Source organism: Plectropomus leopardus, chromosome 2 (assembly GCF_008729295.1).
Source record: "Plectropomus leopardus isolate mb chromosome 2, YSFRI_Pleo_2.0, whole genome shotgun sequence".
NCBI classification, from domain to species: Eukaryota; Metazoa; Chordata; class Actinopteri; order Perciformes; family Serranidae; genus Plectropomus; species Plectropomus leopardus.
In genome coordinates, this window is record NC_056464.1 from 3,699,982 (window position 1) to 3,714,488 (window position 14,507).

The following is a 14,507-nucleotide window of genomic DNA, read 5'->3' on the forward strand; positions in this document are numbered from 1 at the left end:
AATAAAGGTAATAGTATTATATATTATATTGTTGATGCAGCAATATTGTTGTCTGGTTTCGTAGCTGGTCGATGAAAACTAACAATATTCCCATCTGAATAATGTGAAATGTCCGACGAAGCACACGAGTGGTTTATTTTAACACAAGAAAGCGGTAAAATCAACAAGCTTTTCAGGGGACATGAACGCAGCATACTGTTTAGCCCACCCTCCTCGTTTTTATCTCCGCGGCCGCCATTTTGCTGTGGTTTCATAGCATCGGCGGCGAAGACAGACAACGAACCGGGACGAGGTCTTTCCTACGTTACACAACTTTTTAAATCTTTTTTTGAATTGAAATTGGTAATTAACAACGCATACTTTGCTTACATAATGTTTTGTCGTTATATTGTAGTGTGTAATATGATGTTAAACAGCGCGGCTGTTGCAAAATAAATAGCCGTCGTATTAGCTTGTGTTAGCTAACTATAAGGTCGCGAGAAAGTGGTGGTTTAGGTAGGCCCCTGCTATGTAGCATTAGCTAAAATAAGCCTAAACTACACGAGCACAGCATGTAAAGTGTTAGCCAAACTAAAATAGTTGTGCGGTAGTTTATGTGGCTAACTTTTCAGTGTCTATGTATCATTCGTCATGATATCTTCATAACTTTACAGTAATAGGAATTTCTTTGTACTTGAATGGTTAGCGTCTTCCCATCACTGCCGGGAATCGGTCGTAGTTCGTTCCAGCTAGCTTTTGGCTACTTTTTATTATTCAACAGTAAGTATCTCATTGTTTTCTTGACTTTCTTGGTTTTAAAGGTTTGACCACACATCTAGAAGCAAAACTGAAGGTGACCTGTTAACGTATGTTGCTTGCCTATTCTGGTTAGTTGTCTCACGTATTTTGCCTGTAATATCACAATAGAGTAAGTCCCTTGCTCCAGGAAATGATTCTTTTTACTACTCGTAATTCGAGTTGGTAACTGTATGAATATTTATTTTAATGTTGGTGGTATTTTTCTTCACGTTCTTTAAGATGGAAGCAAGAGATTTTCATAATTGTCGACATGAGGCCTCCATGTCTGTAAAAAATAAACAACACAGGCCTGGACTCCCGAAAATAGCAAATTTAATTGTTCTTTATTCTGGATTAGACACTTGAACTTGACAGTAGACATGGGTTGATGATATAGTGTAGTAGCAGTGAGTCTGTCGACTGACATGGACCCCTGTTTTAATCGAATTTGAGTTTGCTCTGAAGTCACTACTGAAAGAACATCTGTCTCACAATATTATTCCTGTGTGTGGAAATGTCCAACTGTCTCCTTTGTATCTGTGCACAACTGTCTGTCTCTTAATAACATCTTTTCAGTTCCCTGGGGAGTGTTTTTGATTGATTTTGTAGGTTTTAAACCGTCCTCTTGGCCCTTTGTGGGAATCCCTGGATACGGATAGCTTGCCCCCCTATGACCATACAGAAGATTTTTTTTTTTGCTCTTCAGCATTGGCTACAGGCTTGGAATATCCAGCCCATTTTTCCCACTGCCGTCACCCAAATCTCACCATGTCCAAGAAGAAGCTGAGGATTTTTTTTTCCACCGACCATCCAATCCTTTTTGCCACGTCAATTTAAGCATTTTTGGATCCCCTTTTTTTCTTTTCTGGCTGTTCATGTCCCCTTATTTATTTATTTCATTTATTAATAAAAAATAATAAAAAAGAAAATCCCCAAAGGACTCAATTGAATCCACCATCCATCAGTAATGTTTAGCAGTCTGGCGGAGATAAAGATGTCTCCGAGTCTCAGAGAAGGGATGTCATAGGAAGACAAGTGTCTCTGGGCGACCCACCCCCCTTTTCCTCTTAACTCACGGATCAAGTGTTCCTTCAGGACTCCATACCATCCCGGAGACACCCTACCAGCAGTGCACTCAAGAGGGAGAGTACTTCTCAGCCACCTCAGGTAAAAAGGGCCCAAGCTAAATAAAAATCAGGGAAACAAAATATCAAAAATGGCTTGTTAGTACAGATTAAATAACCATATATATATATATATATACATATATATATATATATATATATATATATATATATATATATATATATATATATATATATATATATATATTCATGAGTTCCTGGGACAACATCGGGTTTCTTCAAAAATGTCCTACTAATCATAACAAGTAAGGAAAAGAAAATGACCTGAAAATTAGTTTGAACAGAAAGAGAGAGATGTTTTTAAAAGATGATTCGAAATATAGAGAAGAATGTCCATAAAACTAAATAAATAATTCAGATTTTTATAATTATTTTTTCAACTGAGTTTTATGTAAGTATATATTTATGTATTATTAATTTATTTTACCTTGTTTTTTAAACATTTTGCTAATTATTTTGTTTTTTTTTCTCAATTTCAGGGTTTTTTTTGTAACTTGTAACTCCTTCCCACATTTTTAAAAGAAATCAAGCCAATTTGCTTGGATTTCAAAGGGTTAATTCCCAGAAGAAAAAAAAACATCACAGATTTGTCAACAGGTTACATAGTTTGTTGTGTCACTTGTTTTGTTTATAATTTAAATATTATTCCTTACATATTTTCCTGGTCTCTGTTCATTTTTTAAATGAATAGGTCTCACGCAAAGATATTTTTAGCCTTTGCACACAAATGTATTAACAACATGGAATGTCCCCAAAGAAGGCCTCCTCTTGAAATAATCTAAAAAACATATTTTATTTCAAATGCTTTCCCCAGTATTTCAGCTTCTCCATATATACAGGCAAGTACAAATCATAAAACAAAACATATTTAAAAAAAAATGTTTGTGCTGTGTGTTGTTAAACAACATATTTCTTTAACAGCACCATGGCTGGTTTATTTATTTTATTTTATTTTTCGGCCTTACAATGACAGCTCTTCACTTAATCTCTAATAAGCTCCCGTTTTACACCTCATTTAATCATTTTTATGTTATTTCTTTTACATACTTTTTCATTGATGGTTGCATTCAAAGCATAGGAATAGATCAGAATGTTCAAGTAGCTACAAGACAAACTTAAAACCCTTAGTATGTTGTGTTACCCAATAATAATCCCAAAGGTTGAAAGTTGAAACAAGTCTTTCTTTTTAACAAAATTAACAACTGCTTGTAGACTTGTTGCTGTTAGTTTTACCTGTGCAGACATGTTTGGAAACTCATAGTGAATTGATGTGATGAGTTAAAGTCTCTGTGTCTGATGTGTTGCTGTACTCTGTCCTCTGGCCCTGTAGAGATCCAGCTGCTGGGTTTGAAGATTGTAACCTCATCACCTCCGCCACTCCAGACGCATACCAGCATTACTATGAGCAACAATGGAGACGACTGCTACTTCTTTTACTATTCCACCTGCACTAAAGTAAGCAACATTTGAGCACAAAGATCACATATACACACACACACGGTGTGACTAGTTAGAAAGTGACTGGTGACCAGAAAGAAGTGTGGGGGTCTTACTGTGTTGTATTTCCTGTGCAGGGAGACAGCTGCCCATTCAGACACTGTGAGGCAGCCATGGGCAGCGAGATCGTCTGCAACCTCTGGCAGGAAGGACGCTGCTTCCGTACCGTCTGCAAGTTTCGCCACATGGAGATCACAGTAAGAAACATTTAAATAGAGTTTTTTTGGTTGAAGACAGCTCAGAAATATCCCCTTCAAGCTTTGCCCACTCGAGGCTGTGCGTGTCTTGACTGGCCATTAACGAAGGGAAGAAAAAGTCTCCCAGTAAACCTGAGACAGGAGTTCCACTCCTGTCCCTGGACCTGTTGGGAGGAACACTTAGTGTGCTGTAAAACCAATCACTCTATTAGCATGTCGGCTCGCTACATTACAAATAATACTGTTCATAAGACTGTTCATAAGACTTCAATCATTATTAACTTACATAATCAGGTTTTATTTAAAACAAGAATTGAAAAGCCTGGTAAGCTTCAGTTGTGATTTATGCCCCATTCCCACTGCCTATTATTAATTTATTTATTTTTTGGTATCACTTCGGTTTAGTTCTAAGTGAGGAGTCAAAGCACTGCAGATCACCAACTGGTCAGAGAAAAACATAATTTCTGCAACACGAGACACTCTAAACAAACCTGCTATTTTTAAATAGCCAAGATACCAGCAATAGCAGTGTTTTTGCACTTAATCCAGATTTTTAAAAAACACTTTTGTGTGTACTTTGTGTCATTTGGGGTTGTAACAGTATGAGTTTTTCACGGTATGATAACTACCTCACAAATTCTCAAAAAATATACCAGTTTTGCAGTATGATATGAATTTTTACACAATTATAATTATCAGTTACAATGACTTGTGAAGGAATGAAAATAGAAGGGATTTTGTTTTTGCTCGAATAAGAAAATGTAACAGAAACTTGAAACCTTTTGTCTTTTAATGGGAGTGAAAAGTCTCACAGGCAGTTGAAAAGAAAAGGAGATGTGTGTGTGCAGATAAGATTCTTTATGTTTTTTTAATACCATAGATAAGAGAGTGTACATGGCATGATAATCAATTTTCATACCATGGTATATGGTTTCACGTTAAAATGAGCATTCCATCTAAACACTCTCCTTGAAGAAATGGTAAATGAAGTATTAACTCTTCCTCCATAATATCAGATAATATCTAAACCAATGAGGTCCACAGTCTAATGCCACAGATTTAGATCTTTTCTCTTTCATCATTATGGAATGTTTTGAAAGGAGAAACATATCATGATCAGTGTGACAATAGGATTGGGATTATAGATCCAGAAAAATCCTTTAAATTGGTCCTAATTACCCTCCTTTAAATTCACTTGTGCCGTTGAATGTATAAGAAGAACTCTGTGGACTTAAATTTATCTTTTTTTTTTTTCAAAACAGAAAAAACGAAAGGAGATCCCGTGTTATTGGGAGAACCAGCCAGCCGGCTGCCAGAAGCCACACTGTGCCTTCTTCCATGAAAGGCCCCGCTACATTGATGGCATCTTTGTCTCACCTGATAAAAGTCAGTGTACTTTTCCAAAGCACACACACTAAGAAATGAGATATAGAGAACTAAAGACAGTTTCACATCCACAGTGAGAGACATTAGTTATAATGATTGTAATTGTCCTAGGTCTAAGCAAGAATGAGGAACAGCCACATGAGGAACCAGCTCCCCCGCCACCCGCTCCTCTCCCCACCGCAGCTAATCCCCAGCTCAGGAGCGTCAAGACAGAAACTCAGGAGCCAGTACCGAGTCCCACCCACCCACCAGTGGTGATCAATCCAGCAGATGATGACGAGGATGAAGATGGTGAGCTGGATCTGATCTCAAAATTTCTTCTTTATTTTTAGGCCTCATTTATTAGCAGTATTTTACTGGTAATCTCTAGCACTCACACATCTTTATGCTTCCAGATCAGTTCTCAGAAGAGGGAGAGGTTGGCTCATCTCCAAGAAAACTACCCAAATCAGGTGAGACTGTGAGCAGAGACTAAGGTTACATCAAGTACACGTGATATGCACTTCAAGCCGTATCACTATGGATGGAGACTATTTCTGAAAATTCTAAAATGCTTGCTTGTAAAGAGATTGCATTTGTTTTCAAACTGTGTTTTAGAATGAAAATGTTTTGGATGCGGCCTAAATTTTGCCAACATAATTGGTCATAATTCTCCTCTTCTCCCAAATCCTATGTGGTCTTTATGGAATGATTGTGTATTATATGACGTAATGTCGTGCCTTAACAGACGACTCACTGAACTTTGGAGTGAGCACCCTGGAGGAGATCCGACTGAGGAAGGCCCTGAAGGCCAGCATGAAGAGAGCCGGTTACCCTATCCAGAGTGCTGATCCCTCCGCCAATGGAGAGAAAGAAAACATCCAGGCTTTCTTCCGACCAGCCCTCTACGAGGCGAGAGATGGTAAAAAAAAAAACAACAACAAAAAAGCACAAGTGTGGTCAGCATCCCACCTACTTACTAATTGAATATTGTATCTTTCTTTCTGATAATATGGTGGAGTATGATTTTGAGGAATTCTCATGATGAATTTGCTCAATGTAGATTCTTCAGAAACAGCAGAAACATTTTATGTATGATTAGTGTAAAGTAATATCAGTGCCTGGGATCTTAATAACAATTAATTTAGAAAATAACATGCTAGCTTAGCTGACTGGAATAATGCTGTTGACAGATAAAATAAACAGAATAATAAGAACTGACTCCTTTTATCTTTATTTATCTTACAGTGAAATGATAGTTGTACCATGTTAAGGTATCTGGTCTGAAAATTCTCATATAAAAAACCAAAGAAAAATGTTAATGTTCATTCCCAAGGAGAAATAAAATTATCATCACCTTGTTGTCAACCTTCATGTGATCCTTCTTTTAACCTAGGTCCTCTTGGCTTTGAAGAGACTGGGAGACCAAGAGGCAGTTTGGCTGAAAGACTTGGAAGGAAGGTGCCCAACTCCGGTAAGCTTCCTCCCTACTCACACCTTATAAACAGATTTAGTGGCAGTGCTGATAATGACAGTCTTGGTTGCACAGATTAGAAATTCTTGGCTTTTCTTTGCTGTAGATGTGATAAGTGGAGAAAGTTTGCCACTGAGGAGGAGTCTGGCTGGGCGTCTGGGAAGAATTGTGGATGAAGACGAGCCATTAATGCCCCCTCAGAAAGGTAAATATCAAGACACATCAAAATCTACCTACTGTTCACTCAACACCAGCTGTAGCATTTAACTCAAAATAATAATGATGTTAGTTGATGTATCTTAATGTGGGAAGAGCAGTAATGGAACTATGAAAAAAATTAAAGCGTTGTTGTTTTGATTGAGCCGATAATTTACAAAGTGTCGAATGAAAAATGTAGATATTCAAACCTATTTCTTTCCTCTGCAGTTTCGAAGCCTGTAAGGGAAAGACTTGGATTGCCTGGGTCTCTTTCACCCACTCAACCAGGTAAGAAGTCTGAAGTTGGCTTGATTTCTTTCAAAAACGTGGGAGGAAGGCAATGAGCAGCTTAACAAAAAATAAGTAAAAAGTTACAAGAAAATTATCTGGACATTTTTCTATTTTTTAGATAGTTTTCTAATATTTTTTTTTCACTCCTTTTTTAAAATTAATTTTGGTTATGAGGTTGTTTTCTTGTCACCTTTTATCAATATCTACCAATTTACTTGTTGCCTTTTCTCAGGTTTTTAAAAGAATGAAACGTTTTTGCTCAGGTTTCAAAGGTTTAAATCTTTCTTTATTGTTGTCCACGAACAGGAGAGACCAACATGGAGACAAAGAAAGCTCCCGAGGTAATCCGCATCAAAACTCTGGAGGAGATCAGACAGGAGAAAGCAGCAAAATCTCAGAGTCAGAAAGATGGTCCTTCAGCTGTGGCTCCAGAAATCAACAAAACCCAAACCACCAAGGGTGTCAAGCGAGCCATCACCGTCAAAGCAGTCCCCATTAACCATGTCAAAACCTTCTCAGAGATCCTTCTTGCCAAGAAAAAAAGGCAGGAGGAACAGGAGCAGAAAACCAGCCCTAAGAAGGCCAAGCAGCCTGTGGAGAGAGCTCCTGCCAAGGGCCCAGGAGAGTCTGACACTGCGGCCCCTCAGGCTACAAACGTCGGGGAGGTCAGAGTGAAGACTCTGGAGGAGATCCGCAGGGAGAAGGCAGGGAAGCTTCAGGCTCAGCAGGCGCTGGAGGCTGAAAATAAGAAGAGCTCTGATACTGAGGAGAACAACACCAAGAAGCCTCGCCTGCTGCGCATCAAGAAAATGGCTTCACAAAGTAAGACAGCAGCTCCTCCTTCTAGAATCCCCTGTGTGTTGACTCAAGGAATGTGTGCTCTGTGGTAAATGTCTTTCGATTTGAATTTAGCATTGTCAGCGGTAACATGGTAATCATGATGCTATTAAGAACCAAAATTAACACGTTAATGTTTTGTTTTGTTTTGTTTTTGGTTTTTTTTATTTATTAAGTTCATCACCGGCCAACTTTCTCATCTTAAAGAGGCGCTTCCAGGCCAAGTTTTGAATCGAGAGCAATAATGCTAGTATCATGACAAAAGAGGACGTGAGGAATCCAGTGATACCATGTGATACTAGCCCCTCATGAAGGGGGGGTGGAATAATGGCGAGACTTCTGAAAGATACCTGAGTGTAAATGGGTTTTGTTGGTACTCAGGAGTAGGGATGGGGATTAAAACCTGGTTTTATTAAGGACCCGGTTCTTTTTTCAAAATCAAAAAATCTATAACATTAGAGTAGGGCTCCACCCGACGATTATTTTTTTTATCGATTAATCTATCGATTATTTTTTCGATTAATCGATTAATCTATCGATTTTTTTGTTGTTGTTGATTTAACCATTATTTTTTAATTACTCAAATAATATAACAACAAACTTTTGGAAAATAACATTTTAAAACGCTGCAGGGCATTATTCCCCAACAAAAAATAGCCCAGTCTTAACTGGTAATCTGTGTTTTACAGTCTGATATAAAGTCTCTCTAAAATAAAATGAATGCAAGAGCTTGTTCCACTCAAATAAAAGGAGTGTAGTGCAATCTACATTTAGAAATCTAACAGCAAAATAAATAAAACAATGTAAAATTCAAGTCACTTTTAGGAGGAGTAACAAAACAGTTACTCTGTTACAGTAACTAATCTCAAATCTAGCAGTCCAACAAAACATCTTACAGTCAAATAAATACAATTTGAATAACACTAACATTTGTCTAATGGAGATGAATTATAACTGTTGCATTCTCTCTGCATCAAAATAGTCCAGCCTTAACTGGGCCTTAAGGCATACTGCTGCCTGCTGATATGAGTGCTGTATTATCATATTTATAAGCACATATTCCACTCATTTATGAAGTTATACAAGCTCCTGCACAGCTGACAGCCCCATCCTGTACATGTTTCAAAATAAATTGCATTGTATCAGCAACTGATGGCATTCTGTCCACAGAGACACAGTTGAGGTAAAACAAACTTCTCTGTATTTCCTCCTCTCTGTGACAGAGAGAGACTTTAACCTGCAGTATAAAGTGGTATAGAGTCAACTAACGCAAGCGCCACATGTAAAAAAACGGCGAGCCACCGTTTCTCTAGATGTGCTGCAGCTGACACGCAGCTCAGACGCACCTGACGAGCGCTGCTCAGGCGGGCAGTGTGCACGCTGTAACCCGATACACGAGCGCCTAAACAAAAAACAACATGCTCGGCGCTGCTCACGCTCTCATGAGGCATGCTGTGTGAAACGGTGCGACACGTTGACGCACGCTTTGTGAATCGACGTATTAACGTAATCGAGTACGTCGACGCATTGCCCCAGCCCTACATTTGAGCTTATCGATAATGCGGTTGAGTCCCAAGGGTCTTCTACATAACATTACGTCTGGAGTGAAGTCACACGATTTAAATCCAATCACTCGTTCGCACACTTCAGTTGTGCATCAAATCAAAGCTAATTGCAGAAACTTCTACTCTCTTGATTGAAAAACTCCATCAGCTGCTGCTGCTGCACAGCCGGCACAGTCCCAACAATTGAAAATAGTCATCCAATATTGAAATTCGAGTTGAAATCGTCAGAATAAGAGCTACTTAGCTAAACAAATGAGGTTGCATATGGTTTCATCGTGATGTGTTCAAGGTCAGCTCAATAAAATGACTATCAGGTAAAAGCAAGAAAACATCATCATGATCTGTTAAAATGTAAGATCAAGGAAAAAGAAAATTGAGTTTTTGGCGAGAAACTTGAATAATTCAGTTGTGTGGGCCAGAAATTTGTTTTGCCAGCAGTATAAAACAGACAGTGACTTGATAAGTCAATTTATTGCGATTAACTATTGAAAGTCTGCAATTAATCACTATTTTAAAAAATGAATTGTTTGACAGCCCTCTTCAAATTTGCAGATCCTCATTTTGCATACTATGCTTCTGAATATCTAACATGAAATTTATGTTGAACTGCAGGCAACGTGCCAACAGTGAAGAGTGCTGAGGCTACAGAGAAGCCGCTGAAAACTCCTGCTTCTGCTCCTGAGGTACAGTCTGAAAGATACTGCAGTGTTGGCTATGTTTGCTTGTTATTCTGTCGGCTCTGTGTAATGGTGGTTTTGCTGTACCTTTGTAGACCAGTGCTGCCACCAGCAACAATGTCAAGGTCAAGACCTTTGAGGAGATCATGCGGCAGAAACGCCTTCGCAGGCAGGAAATGGAGGAGCAGGCCCAAGGCTCGGCTGAAGCAGAGCCTTCTCAGAAAGAGGCCGACAAAGGAACCCTGAAGAGGAAGGTCCCGGCTAGAGTCCGTCTAACATGCCAGGGCTCTTCATCACCTTCCTCCACCACTCTGACCCCTGACTCCACCCCTTCCACCCAAAAGCTCCCTGTTGGTAAATTGATCCCCCTCAAACCCAAAGCTGCGTCCCCTCTGAACAGCACCACTGCTGGTAGCAGAGCTGCTGCAGTTCCAGCTGCGCCTTCAGTCCCTGTGAAGCTCAGCTCCTCTCCACTGGAGGCTGACTCAGAGTCTGACTCTCAGAGCCCCAGCAGCTCCAGGGAGGTCCCAGACAAAAACAAGAGGAGCTCCACCACACTGTCACCAGCTAAGCAGGCCACAGCAGCTCCCCGAGGCCCCGCTGCAGACGCCCCTGCAGCTGATAAAACACTGAACAATAATCACAAGAACTCCCCAGAACACACTGCAGACACCAAAGGTACTTCACCTTTAACTACCATGTATACTTCTCTTTGCTACCATTGTTTCCGATTGAGCGTAAAGGGAACCCACTGTAAACTTGGAGAGGCAGGAAAACTTCCTGACTTCTTCTCCAGAGTACAATCGGTGCATTTACATGTGCTATAGTGACCTCGTCATTTGGCAACTTGGGCTCCCCCGTCCCTGCGCCTCTTTCTGGCATCTTTCTCACACATCCTCACTTGGAGGAGCTAAAATTCAAGCAAGAGACACACGTGAGGGACATAAGGAGACCAGTCAGCATAATGAAAAGCACCTTTTGTTATTGCTGGCTTTCTGCAGGCACCTGATTTCTTAAGTCACGTAAACAAGAAACCCAGTTTTACTTAATTATTTGAAACCTGAAGTGACACTTTTCTTGTGCTGCTTTCAGATGCCTTTAAGAAGTATTTTGATCTTTGAAGCCTGAGCAAAATTGTGTTTTTTTACCCTCTCCAAAAAAACATGGGTCAAAAGCCAATGAGCAACTGGGTAATACATGTTCCATTAACTGGAGAAAACTAGTAAATTTAGAACATTATTTTTAATAATGTTAGGGGGAAAAGGGTTAGGGAAAAACTATATATATATATATATATTAAATGATTTAAAATATGTTAATTTTAAGCACTTTTTTATCAAGTTGTATTTGCCTTGTTTTTTGTGTTTTTTTTATAATATGTAATTTTCCTCTAGTTTTACTAATTTCTTGCTAATTTTTGGGTCATTTCCCCTTTCAAATCGTGAAGTGGGGTAAGGGATTTAGAGAAACCTGATTGTTTGGTCATGTGTACATATATACAGTAAAGAACCAAAACTTTGTCATTTGCAGTGAGACCCAAGCTGAATGTGAAGCCGTCAGTGATGAAGGTGAAGCCAGGCCAGAAGAGGAGAGCAGCAGAGAGATCAGCTGTTGCAGCTGTTAAACCTCTGAACAGCACCTCCACAGTGCTGGAGGAGCCACTGCAGGACACAGCATGCAGAGACAGACAGGTAGGTTTTCACACCGGGGTACTTAAGGTTATTCTATATTTCCCATAAGTTTAGAGCACATGCCAAGACCTTTACAAATGTATCTTTGATATGGAACATGTTTGCTGTTATATTTCCACACATTTACCCATGTGTGTATTTTTTATCATCTACCTCATTTGAAGTATTTATTCCTTACACTGTCTGGAAGTATTTTGCACACCTTCCTAGATATATAGTTTTTTTGTTCGTGCAGTTCCACTCAAAATGTCCTTACACATTGACATTTTGTTTTAAATTGTTTAATCAGCCCTTTCACACTGTCGGTCTCAATATATCTCTCTAATCTGTCAGCTTCATTTTTATATTCTTTCTACACTTAATTTGATTTTCATCTAATCTTAAATTCAAAAGAGGTACTGCAGGTAAAGTATGGTGTGAAGTCTAAACAATCTAGCGCTGTCATCGAATGCCCATATATATATATATATATATTTTTTTTTTTGTTTGTTAGGAGTTCCCGTCCTCCAGCGCGGAGGCTCAGCTGAGCTCTGCTGTTCCTCAGAGTCCCAGCACCCTGCTGGACTCGGGCTCCAGTTCCAGCCCGCTGAGAGAGGAGCTGCAGACTGTTCCTGTCTTCAAACAGAGTCTGAGCCAAGAAAGCAAGCAGACTGTCTGCGTGGCTGCAGCCAGAGAGGCCTGCACAGTCCCTCAAAGGTAAAGCTCCACAGAGAGCCTGACTTAACTCAAGTTGTAACTTGAACATTAACTTCTTGGTAATGACATAACTAAGCTACAGTTGGTAGCTTTTATTAGTGTCATATTTGCTGAAACTCACTAAAAAAGAATCATGCCATTTCCCCTCTTCCTACTCCTCTCATGGCATTCGTTAAAATCTGACTGCAGCGCACAAGAAACAACCTGTCAGAGCCTGAAGTGCAGCTGTCAGTCATGTCAGTTGCTTCATGAACTGTGGTCCAACTGTCAAACTCGGCAGCGCTGATCAAATACGAATCAAGATTTTGTTCCTGCATTGACTAATTCTCTCCTCAAATGTTTTCAGAAACCTGTTTTAGTGCACTGTTTAGCTGTAAAATGAGAGAGTAGGTCCGGCTGGTGGACAGTGTTTGGTGCTCCCATTTAACTGTATCCAACATGATGGCCAGGTCACAAACAATTATGACATGAATGCAGCATTTGTCAGTTCCTAAATAAATACAGAGCATCTCCTTACATTTCAGCCCAGTCCTGAAGTCTCCCACTCAGCCCAAGTCACGCAGACAGAGCGTAGCTGCATCGCGCACCGCCTCCAGCGCCGCCGCATCCACCTCCGCTGTGGACGACTTCGAGGAGCTGATCAACGAGTTCACCGACGACCATCTGGAGGACGATGTGGACCCCGGCATCGGAGAGGAAGACCTGCTGCAGGAACTGTCAGAAATGATTGACAGCTGAGGGCTCCAGCAAGCACAATCAAACACCCGGCCCCAACTTTGTCTTGTTTACAAGAAGTGAAGACCATCAGTCACTGTCTACCATGGAGCGTTTTAAAGAGACACTGTTTTTGTATAAATTTCAAAATATTTTAAGCTTTTGGTTCATATTTGTTTTTCTTCTCTCCTTTTTTATTTCCTGCCCATATGATCATCTGCTCCCCCCAAATGTTATTCTGCAGGGCCTTTTTTCGTTTGTTCGTGATCATTGTCAAAATGTTGGATTTTTTGGTTCCAACATTTCCAACAGGTTTTGGAAAAGAAGAAAGAAAAAAAAAAAGCATTGGTGCAGGGTTATATTGTTGAGAAAACCACCAGATTTTCAGGAATACCTGGAAGATGTTTAGTCTCGGGGAATGTGATGTGAATGTGATATTTTAGAGAGAAGTCATATCTGTATACTGTGTATGCAAGGGAAGAGCAAGCTGAGTAGAGAAATAATGAACACTGCTGCACTTACATTCCCCCCCCCCCCCCCAACTATGTTTTTGTTTTTATTTTTGTGAGTGGAGAAGACTGCTGCTGCCCAGCCAGTTCCCAGATTATGACATTTAAATGTATCAGTTTTAATTTAAAGATGACCCTGTCAATACAGCTCAGGTCCAAGCCTGAGAGAACATTCTAAAGTTACTGTCTGGATTTTTTTTACCCATCAGGTTTAGTGATATCTAGATTTTCCACTCCGATCTTCTGGAGTGAACCCTGTGCCAGTGGCTGTTCTTTAGTGTTTTTATAATGTTTGACTGAAATGTACCTCTTCAATGTTTTTCCTAAGCAGTTCTTTTATTCAGGGGGTATACTTTGAAACAACCAGTCTGGGATAAATGTGTATGTGCTTCCCTGGGCTTTGTTAATGAACATCTCAGGGACTGTTTGTATGTTCCTACTATGATTGACAAACACTGTACTTCAATACAACAATGCTGTCTTACGTTGTCTGGTACTCTTTTGTGTTATCAATGTGATCTGAAGAAAGATCAACATGTTTTTTGGTCTTAATATGTATTTGCTCTGTCCTGACCCTTTCCCACATGAGAACTCTTCAAAGTCACATGTACATATTACTGTGTAAATAAAAGGTGCTTTTAATGACCTGCTCGATCATTAACAGACTGCTGATTTCAAATGACACGCAGCCAATGTTTGTGCCAGGTTTTGGGATCAATGTTAAGTTTAGAAACATAAAAGGAATGTGTAACTGGTGACTTTTTTTTTTTTTTTTCACAATTTAACCCTTTGATATCTGAGTAAATTGGTTTCTTTCAAAAACAAAGAAGGCAAGAAGGCAATGAGCAGCAAAAGAAGAAATGATCCCCCAAAA

General features: G+C 39.6%; 1 protein-coding gene across 4 annotated transcripts; it reads left to right on the forward strand.

Annotated features, from left to right (window-relative positions):
- The first annotated feature begins 250 nt into the window (after window positions 1–250).
- zc3h11a (zinc finger CCCH-type containing 11A) lies at window positions 251–14,278 on the forward strand. 4 transcript variants are annotated; one of them, XM_042498663.1, is made up of 18 exons: window positions 270–342; window positions 801–866; window positions 1,873–1,944; window positions 3,253–3,377; window positions 3,497–3,616; window positions 4,879–5,002; window positions 5,114–5,293; window positions 5,398–5,454; window positions 5,730–5,903; window positions 6,378–6,455; window positions 6,562–6,660; window positions 6,882–6,941; window positions 7,251–7,766; window positions 9,959–10,029; window positions 10,119–10,701; window positions 11,554–11,714; window positions 12,208–12,410; window positions 12,935–14,278. In XM_042498663.1, the coding sequence occupies exons 2-18, from the start codon at window positions 848–850 to the stop codon at window positions 13,146–13,148; spliced, it is 2,856 nt and encodes a 951-aa protein (XP_042354597.1). In that variant the 5' UTR covers window positions 270–342; window positions 801–847; the 3' UTR covers window positions 13,149–14,278. The 4 variants fall into 4 exon arrangements, with proteins under 4 accessions (XP_042354605.1, XP_042354597.1, XP_042354612.1 ...); XM_042498678.1 differs by lacking the exon at window positions 801–866 and adding an exon at window positions 686–759 and having other exon boundaries at window positions 339–342; XM_042498671.1 differs by lacking the exon at window positions 801–866 and having other exon boundaries at window positions 251–342.
- Window positions 14,279–14,507: the final 229 nt, after the last annotated feature.

Coding starts and splice junctions, on each gene's coding strand:
- zc3h11a (XM_042498656.1), top strand. CDS start 678: ATGGTTAGCGTCTTCCCATCACTGCCGGGAATCGGTCGTAGTTCGTTC. Junction 5,904..6,377: donor CCTCTACGAGGCGAGAGATG/GTAAAAAAAAAA, acceptor CTTTTAACCTAG/GTCCTCTTGGCTTTGAAGAG. Junction 7,767..9,958: donor CAAGAAAATGGCTTCACAAA/GTAAGACAGCAG, acceptor GTTGAACTGCAG/GCAACGTGCCAACAGTGAAG.